This window comes from Mastomys coucha, unplaced genomic scaffold (assembly GCF_008632895.1).
Source record: "Mastomys coucha isolate ucsf_1 unplaced genomic scaffold, UCSF_Mcou_1 pScaffold9, whole genome shotgun sequence".
Lineage (NCBI taxonomy): Eukaryota > Metazoa > Chordata > Mammalia > Rodentia > Muridae > Mastomys > Mastomys coucha.
Genome location: NW_022196915.1, coordinates 47934425 through 47944298, shown reverse-complemented (window position 1 = coordinate 47944298; position 9874 = coordinate 47934425). Strand labels below are relative to the sequence as shown.

The 9874-nt window shown below is 38.7% G+C and overlaps 1 protein-coding gene across 1 annotated transcript in view; it reads left to right on the top strand.

Annotated features, from left to right (window-relative positions):
* The window catches only part of Kpna3 (karyopherin subunit alpha 3), a 74192-nt gene that overhangs the window by 43441 nt on the left and 20877 nt on the right, over positions 1 to 9874 (top strand). Inside the window, exons 3-7 of the mRNA XM_031362934.1 lie at positions 5145 to 5234; positions 5608 to 5637; positions 5730 to 5782; positions 5925 to 6020; positions 9699 to 9784. Of these exons, the coding sequence (XP_031218794.1) occupies positions 5145 to 5234; positions 5608 to 5637; positions 5730 to 5782; positions 5925 to 6020; positions 9699 to 9784 (355 nt within the window). The remainder of the gene's footprint in view (positions 1 to 5144; positions 5235 to 5607; positions 5638 to 5729; positions 5783 to 5924; positions 6021 to 9698; positions 9785 to 9874) is intronic.

The following is a 9874-nucleotide window of genomic DNA, read 5'->3' as shown; positions in this document are numbered from 1 at the left end:
AGAAATCCACCTGCCTCTGCCTCCCAAGTGCTGGGATTAAAGGCGTGCGCCACCACTGCCCTGCTGATAGTAGTAAATTCTTTAATGAAGTCTGAAAATACAAAAAGTGGAATAAATTAATGAAAATAACTGAAAACATGAAAGTAGAAATAGAAACAATAAAGAAAATCAAAACTGCAAATCAAAGTTTAAGAAGTCAAACAAAAAAACCTCAGAAGTAAGTCCCATCGACAGAGTATAAGAAGTGGAAGAGAGTTTAAGAATTCGATAGTTCAGTTGAAGAAAATGTGAACACTAAAAACATCCAGGAAATCTGAGGCATTATAAACAGACCAAATCTACAAATGATAGGAATAAGAAACCCAGGTTAATAAAAGTAAAATATTTTTCAACAAAATCATGCAGAGAATTTTCCTAATACAAAAGAGGTCTCTTTTCCTGTGTTGTATTCTGATTTTTAAAAATTTTATGTTATTATTTTAGATGCCTATTTCCTTCCCCCTTCCCTTCCCCTCCCTTTCTTTTCTTTACCTTCCTTCCCCTTTCCTCCCTCCCTTCCCCTCCCTTTCCTTCCCTCCTCTCTCCTCTCCTCCCCACCTCCCTTCTTTTCCCCTCTCCTTCCCTCCCTTTCTTTCCCCTCCCCTCCCCTTCCCTCTTCTATCTTGTTCTGTCCCATTCCATCCCCTCCCCTCTCCTCCCCTCCCCTCCCTTCTTCTGTTCTGTCCCATCCCCTCCCCTCTTTCCTTTCCTTTCCTTTCCTTTCCTTTCCTTTCCTTTCCTTTCCTTTCCTTTCCTTTCCTTTCCTTTTTCTTTTTCTTTTTCTTTTCCTTTTCTTTTCGACAGATCCCTGGGCGTCTTAGAGATCTGCCTGCCTCAGCCTCTGGAGTACCCAGTTACTACTTCTTGGCTATTGATATCATAAAGAGATTACATGATTCCTGTGCACAATGCTTATTCAGGGGTTGGAGAGGTGGTGGTTCAGAGAGACGCCTACAGCATTAATTTGACTGTTATATAAGGCCATTTTCCTTAATGTCAATGCAATTAACTTAGAAATTAATGAGTAAGCTAGATTTGATGGTATATTCCTATAATCTTACTCTAAAGGAGCAGGAAGATCCCTACAAATTTAAGCCCAGCCTATTCCACTTACAGAGTTCTAGGCTAGCTAGGGCTACATAGTGAGATTATCTGAAAAACATCATTCAGCAACAAAAACATAGGGAAAAAAAAGCAGTGAATAAGAAAGAGGCAAGCCGCTGGGCAGCGGTGGCACACGCCTTTAATCACAGCACTTGGGAGGCAGAGGCAGGTGGATTTCTGAGTTTGAGGCCAGCCTAGTCTACAGAGTGAGTACCAGGACAGCCAGGGCTATACAGAAAAACCCTGTCTTGAAAAACAACAAAACAAAACAAAACAACAACAACAACAACAAAACAAAAAACAAGAAAGAGGCCAGCCTGGTCTACAGAGTGAGTTCCAGGATAGCCAGAGCTATACAGAGAAACCCTGTCTCGAAAAACCAAAAAAAAGTAAATGTTGCCGGGCAGTGGCAGCGCATGCCTTTAATCCTAGCACTTGGGAGGCAGAGGCAGGCAGATTTCTGAGTTCCAGAACAGCCAAGTCTACACAGAGAAACCCTGTCTCAAAGCAAAGAAAAAATAAAAAGGAAGAAAGTAAAGCTTGATAATTGTGAAAGTTTTTAAAACTCCTAAATAATTTGAGTATCAACACGATCTCTTCTTAATTAGAACTTATAGAATGTTGTTAGTGCTATTTTAAACAGTTAAGGCAAGTTGAATTAACAAATATTAGGAATTCTAGACTTTTAATTCTCAAATTCTAAATTCTGTTAATTTAAATACAGCACAGATTTAAGAAAATGAGCATATCAAGTGAAACACTTGATTATGATTATTCATTGTCTGACCAGAGAATGGTTCCTTGTGAATGGGTTCACTATTTCTGAGGCTAGTAATTAATGATCTAGGGTCATCTGTATAGGTGTCTGGATGTTGGCTGAGACCTTGTTTGTTCTCCACACAGCCTAGTTCTCCATTGCTCAGTGTTTCCACGATGATTTCAGAAAGCAGTAGGAGAGCAGTCTCCACCATCTGAGCCTTTCCGAGCTCTCTGCTGCTCTCTGCCGCTCTCTGCTGAGGCAGGTCACACAGCTCCACCTCTGCTCAGCAGACTACTGCTGCAGGTGTGGAAATGGGGAGGTGGGCAGTGGAGGTGTGGGTTACCCCTTCTGAGTTCTAAAAACAAATTAATCAGGAGCTATAAACTACTGTAATTTCTTTCTTTCTTTCATTTTTTTTTTCCAGACAAAAGTAGTATTGTAGGTGAGTACCAGCAGACATTCAAAGAAGCAGATAATTCCAGTTTGTTAAATGATTTCAGATGTAAGAAAAGAAGACACACTTCCCAGTTCCTTATGAAACAAGGAAAAACATCACCAGAGTATAAATGATGCTTATCATCCAGTTCCACTTGAGGAAATAGAAGAAGAAAATTCTCAACAAAATCTTAATAAACTGAATCCACTAATACATAATTTAGAAAAATTTGGCAATGCTTGTCCTTGAATTAAAAGGGTAGTTTAACATAGAAAAATGGATTATTTTACCCCATTTGCAGAGGAAAGTAGGAAGTTGATAAAAGCGGAACATAATTTGGTGAAACTAAATATTCTCTTGTTATTGAAAGGAAACCTAACAACTTAGGTATAGAAAGGTTCTTTCTGCCCCGTGTGGTGGTGTGTGCTTTTATCCTGGCACTCTGAAGGCAAAGGCAGCCACATCTCTTTGAGTCTTTGGCCAGTCTGGTAGGCATAGCAAGTTCCAGGCCTGTCGGGGTCTACTTATTCTACCTAGTGAGACACTGTCCCTCAAAATAAAATACCAGAAATGTTCTTCCAAACTAGACAAGGGTACACTTACCTGTACAACACATGGTAGTATATAATGTCCAAGTACTGTCCTAAGGGTGGAGAATGTATATCTATACCTGGAAGAGTAGGAATCATGGATAAGATTCCTGAAAGGCTTTAAGTATAACTTTTCAGGTGCTGGACTAAACCAGCATGAAAATAGAGGGGATCAAGGTTAGAATAGTTGGAGAAGAGGTATAGCTTATGGTTTCCAAACACATGGCTGCAGCAGCTTGGGGGAAAGAGTTTCTTTCGTCTTCTAGCTTGTGTAGTCAGTCATCTAGGGAAGTCATTAGGAACTCTAGTAGAGGCCATAGAGGAGTGTTGCTTACTTACTGGCGTCTTGTGGCTTGCTACCCTGCTTTCTTAGGGCACCCAAGACCACCAGCCCATGGTTAGCATTTCTAGCAGTGACCTGGACCCTCTGAAATAAACCATTAATCAAGACAGTGACCCATAGACTTGTCTCTACACAAATCTCATAGAGGTATTTTCTTAAGTGAGAGTTCCTGTAGTTTGTATCAAGTTGACAAAAAACTAGCCAGGGTTATAGTTGTCCTGAAAGTTGATTTGTTCAAACTTTTAAATAAGTTGTTAGCTTTTTGGAAACAATTTCAAATTTGTAGTTTGAGAGTTAAAGTAGAAAGGATAATACAAAACCACCGCACACTCTTGTGGCACCTAGTTGCTTTGGATTGTTAGCATTTTCCATATTTGTTTTATTTCTTTTTTAATTTATATGTTACACACATACATTTTCCTTTATACCAGCTCTAGGCAATAGTGGGATTTCCTTTTGCCTTTAGTTTATCAACTCATATTTCATAGAAAAGACTTATGTAATGGCACACTTATCAGGTTAATGTAGGATTATGTCTAATCAGTAGAGTCAGTTTGGAATCTGCAAAGTGTAAGTCAAAAAGAGCCTATCCAAGATAGGCCCTGCATTTTTTTTATGGAACTGTTCTCTAGTCTTCCTCATCTTTAGTGACTGTATCTTTGAAGTATACAGGCTTTTTTTTTTTTTTTTTTTTTTTTTTTTTTTTGGTTTTTTGAGGCAGTTTCTCTGTATTGCCTTGGTTGTCCTGGAACTTGAAGGTAGACTTGGCCTTGAACTTAGAAATCTGCCTGCCTCTGCCTCCCAAGTGCTGGGATTAAAGGCGTGTGCCACCACTGCCCTCCCCCACACACACCTTTTTTTAAACCTTCCCAATGGTAGATTAGGGTTTGTCTGATTTTTCACAAGCAGTGCCAAAGGGATATTGTTTTTTCCCTAAAAAAGACTAGGGAGCTCACAGAGTTAATTTGTCCTTTACTACAGATAGTACATTTTTTCAGTTGGCCAAGAATGCCATCTGAAGGCTACATGTATGGCTTAGTGATAGTGTTTACCTAGCATTTGCAGAGCCCCAGGTTCAGTCCCTGCTAACCATCTCATAACAAAAAAAAATCAAACAGTGCCATTTACCATTTTCTTTTCACTTATGTTAGTATGTAAGTATGTATTCTGTGTGAGGCCACTTGGGGTATGTAAATATCAGTGGCTTTGCCATCTATGAAATATCGTAGTTTAAGATATACTAGTGTTGGTTATTTGTGTAGTTACTAAGAAAGAATGATGTTATAAAAGTGGGAATGTGCTAATGACTGTAGATATCATTGTGTTTAAATGTGCTGGTTTATATACAGAACAAAAGTTGATGTTGTGTACATGTGTGTGCAGTTTTCATGTTTTGTTTGATCCTAATTTTGCCATGAATATTGAGGCCTTTTTAATAACTGCTATAATAAAATACATTCACACAGAAGTATTTTCAAATTTTAAGTTGAAAAGTTACTTGCTTTTAAATAATACTTGAAATAGGAATTAACATTCTGAACAATTTGGGTGCCATAAAGTAGAAGATGGGAAGAATTCTTGTTTGTGAAATTTATGTACCAAGAGTTTAATCTGGGCTGGCAAGATGGTCAGCATCCTTAAGGTGTCCTTACTGCCTTCTTAATAACTTCAGGCAGCTGTTAGCAGTAGGTAGGTAGAAACCGCTTGATGTATAGTACAGGTAAGCCCTCACAGTGTTGGTCAGAATAGGTTGTGGAGCCTAGTGAACGGGGTGGGGTGACACGCAAGTAGTGGGGTTAAACCAGGCCATTGTTAATTCTGGCACCAAAGACAGCTTCGTGAGTTCTTGAGCTTTCATTGATTGTTTTTCAGAACAAAAGAGACGAACACTTACTGAAAAAGAGAAATGTTCCCCAAGAAGAAAGCTTAGAAGATTCAGATGTTGATGCTGATTTTAAAGCAGTAAGTTATCTGTGTGTTTATAATGTATTTCTAAATATTTTTGTTGGGCTGGTGAGATGGCTCAGCAGGTAAGAGCACTGACTGCTCTTCTGAAGGTCCTGAGTTCAAATCCCAGCAACCACATGGTGGCTCACAACCATCTGTAATGAGATCTGACACACTCTTCTGGTGTGTCTAAAGACAGCAACATATAATAAATAAATATAAAATTAAAAAATATATATAAATATTTTTGTCATAACCAGGGGAGCATTATTTTAAATGTATGAAAAATTAATAATAGTAATAATAAGGCATGTTAAATCATTACCAAATAGACTAATAAATAGTTTTGTTAATATTCTCTGCTGAACTGTCTTTCTTTCTTTTTAAGCAAAATGTAACATTAGAAGCTATATTACAGGTATGTTATTAATTTAATACTGTCATTCTGAAATGTTTTGAAATAGTTTCTTTTTTTAGAAAAATGTCTGAAATATATACTTGTTGTTGCAGAATGCCACAAGTGATAATCCCGTAGTCCAGTTGAGTGCTGTGCAGGCAGCAAGGTAAGAGATGACCTGATGATCTGTGCCTCCCTTGGGTGTCACAGCTTGCATTGTATAAGTGGGTGGTGGTGTGGTATGTTTAGTTCATAGTTTGGGAGCCATAGTGATTAATTTCTTTTTTTCTTTTTTCTTTTTTCTTTAGGAAACTATTATCCAGTGACAGAAATCCACCAATTGATGACCTAATAAAATCTGGGATTTTACCAATTCTAGTCAAATGTCTAGAAAGGGATGATAAGTAAGTTTGAATTTGCCTGCTCACTTTCTTCAGTTAACTTAAAACTTAAATTGATATTTACCAAAGGGTTTGATGGTGTTTTGCATTTACTAAGCTTGGATTTGTTTTATTTTTGAGGTGCTGTATTCCAAATTCATCCCTTAAGCATTCAAAGCAGGTTCACTGCACTGAGCTATATATCCTTAGCCCTCTGTTTTTTAAATTGTCATATTTCAATGCAGTTTTCTTCCCCTGTGATGGTATTTAAACATCACAAATAGTATTTGAGTCACCATTTGCCTATGAGTCTATATATAGATTAGCCTCATGACTAGTCAGCATGAATGGTTTCCAGAACCATGGCTTGTCCTTACCCTGGGACTAGTCCAGCTGATCACTGACCCTTTGGCTAGTCTTTAATAGCACTCTAGCCGTGGTTAGTGATCCCATATCAGGTGAGGGTACTCTGCTTACCCAGAAGAGAAAGGGAGAGTAGTCCTAGGCACCTTGGAGAACTGCTGTCCCGTTTCTGTTTATGTATAGACATCTCTCAGGGCTGCCCATGAAGCAAGTTTGAATTAACTTGGTTTGTAATCTAAAACTTTAAAACAAATACTATTTTTACATATAGAACATATAGGCTGAAATGAAATATTTTATTGAATGTCCAAGGAATTTTTAGTAGATTAAATAAAAATAGTGGTCTGCAAGGGGTTGCCAGTGAGGGCTGTGTATTTAAGAACACTTATGCTTTCCTGGCAGCAATCCTCCCTCTGCCTCTAGGCCTTAACTGTCTGTTAGTGTATTCAGGATAACCTCAGGAAATGTGTTTTTTGGGTTGGAAGCAGAGACACTTCCTTTAGGTTAGTTGGACCAAGAGTGAGCCCAATCTTAAGCTTTCCTTTATTCTGTCTCTGTCTTCCATCAGTACACTGTGGTCTGGCCTACCTTTAGTCTGCCTGTTGTGTGTATCTGATTGTTTCTGCTGCCTGTCTGGTCTATATGTGTCTGAATGTCTGGATCTGTCCATGTCCTTGTGTCTGTCCCTAACAAAGGGCTTTGCTCTGTATTGACTGAATAGCACAGAATACAGGCATTGGGAAGGGGATGTCTACAGAAACCTTTAGCAGGTCTTCAAAGGGAGAAGCCAGTCCGTTGTACCCACCTGGCTCAGGCAAACAGCGCTGCAAACACATTGCCAAGCCATACCTACAACTGTTTGCAACAGTTATAGTGGATATTGGCTGTATAAGGTTGTTTTCAGCCTGCGCTCCCCCCCAACCCCCCACGCACGCACACACACACTGGGAGTGGGGGAGAATGACAATGGAAAGGGTATGGAAGAGTATATAACCTAAAATTAAAGCTATGCTTTAGTTTAGGTTGTAAAAGCTGGTCGCGTGGAAAACCAAAGACATGGTAAGGTTAGTTATGTTGTTTTCTTAAAGGTAAGTTAAGTTAAAACAGGTTGAGTACATAGTAAGATAGCAAGCTAAATATATAGTCTTAAGTGATCTCAGTGGCTACTAACTTTGTTGTGAGATCTGGAAAATCTTAGTCTCTTTGGGATCAAGAGATATTTTCATTAAAATGTACTTAATATCTTAAAACCTGTTATATAGTTTCCATATCAGAGTTTATTTGAGTAAAGATAAATTTTATTCCAGCTATTGAAAAGATTAAATTCCATCTCACATCTACCACTAAGGCTCCTTTGGTTTTGGTTTCCGATTCTGTTCCTCCTACCCATCTGTTCATTCCAGTCTTTGACATAGATTTGTTTATGTGGATTTTTCTGTGAAACAAAAAATAGAGCAAAATGTAAACAACTTAACAATAATTTTAGAACCATCACCCAAGGTGTGGTATGAATAGAAAATTGCCAGTGCTTTAGATAATAGCTTCGTGATTTCTCTTGGAAAGCAATGTTAACAGTGTAAAAAGATCATGTTAGACTTACAGCCATATAGACCCTGGTTTGAATTTAGACTTGGTGTTGATCAGAACACAACTGAGTTTTGAGCCTTACACATTCATCTGTAAAAATTAGGTGGTTGTGAGGAAATGTACATCGTTTGTACAAAATATTCTATATTGTTTATTTGCTTCATTCAGCTGTTTTTATATCTTACTTGTTCTTTTTTCACATGACTTTTGGAAAACTTACCTTGGCCCTGCAATTTTATTTTTTGTATCTTCCCATTTTCCCTTTCATGGACCCCATTTCCCATAGTTTGTAAACACTCTGTAATGGCTTATTTACCCTCCCAACTTCCAGTTTGTGGTAGTGGATATCTTGTCACTTTCTATCTCACCACCCTTTTAATGTCCCTAGCCCCCAGTCTGCCTTTCATACCTTCTATTCCCTGCCTTCTGTCGGAATTGATGGTGTCAGCTCTTGTCTATTCCATTTTCTGTTTGCACTTTCTGACATGGAATGTGCATTTCCCATCTACACTGCTGCTATATCTGATCGTTTGTTTGCCTTACTTTACTTATATAGACAGATTTTTCTTATTCCCTAGTTTTCCTCTCATTTTAGTTTTTTTGCTGGCTATTTGCCTTCCTCCTCCAATGTTCTTCCTGTCATTATTGTCTTCCATCTATCTGTGTTACTTAATAGATCTCTCTTATATCAGTCCTTAACAGCCCTTTTATCCATTTTACATGCCATTAGCTCTGACTCCAATCCCTACCTTCTCACCCCACTACTGGATCCTCATACAGGACAGGCAGGTATTCCCACATTGGACTCTATCTTGTGCTGTTGCTTTTGCTTTTGAGATGTGGTCTTCCTCATTGACCTGGGTGGGTCACTTTGAATTTGCTCTGTAGCTCAGGCCATCCTTCTCTTCCTTTGTATCAAAAATTTTACCCTTTTATTTTTTCCATTATTTTTCCTTTTTTCTGTCTGTCGTCTATCTTTCTCTTTTGTTCTACCCCATTCTCCACCCCCTGTTTTTCTGGAGACAACTGTGTATCTTACTGTGTATCCCTGGCTGGCCTAGAATTCACTGTGTAGATTAGGCTAGCCTCCACCTCATAAAGATCCACGTGACAAATGCTGGGATGTGTGTGTGCTGATCACGCCTGGCTTTACTTCCCTCCTCAATAGAATAAATTCTAAGTCTGAAGCTTAGAATTAGAGATAGACTGTGCTTCTGCCATCTAGCATTTATATGCACGGTTTCATTTTGTACATCCTTAGCTTTCTTAGTCTGTGTCTTATATGTACATCATTTCACCTATGATCTGAAGAATTATGCAGGCCTGTGATGCATCAGTTTGTAAAATAGCCCAAATGGTGTGGTGGACTCTGGTGGGTCCCAGTTTTAAGACTGATTAGGCTGGAGTCTGCAGCTGGGATTAAAGTGAGATTGTAAGGGCTTTGGCTCTACAGTTATAGTGGGTTACTCTGTAAGTGCAAGGAATGTTCAGGGCATAGCATCATGATTTGTTCAGTAGATGCATATGGGCAAGGAGGGGACCAGAGGTGTGTTTGTCTCATTGCTGCACCTCTCAGTGGGCATAAAGAAGGCAGTTTGTAGTGACTGGCTTTGAAGTAGTCAGATGGTGAGGTAGATGTGTGCAGCTGGTGGTAGATATACCAGAGTGAAATTCAAGGACCAAGTAAGGTGGTTGAGGCTCACAAGATATCAGTGGTGGTTACATGTCTAAAAAGATTTTTTTTTTTAACAGTCCTTCATTACAGTTTGAAGCTGCTTGGGCACTAACTAATATAGCATCAGGAACATCTGCACAGACTCAAGCTGTTGTACAGTCTAGTAAGTCAAATCTTTTTCTTAAAAATGATTACATAATGTTACCTTAGAATATTTTGTAGTAGGTATAAGTTTTTGTGTTACCTTGATTTT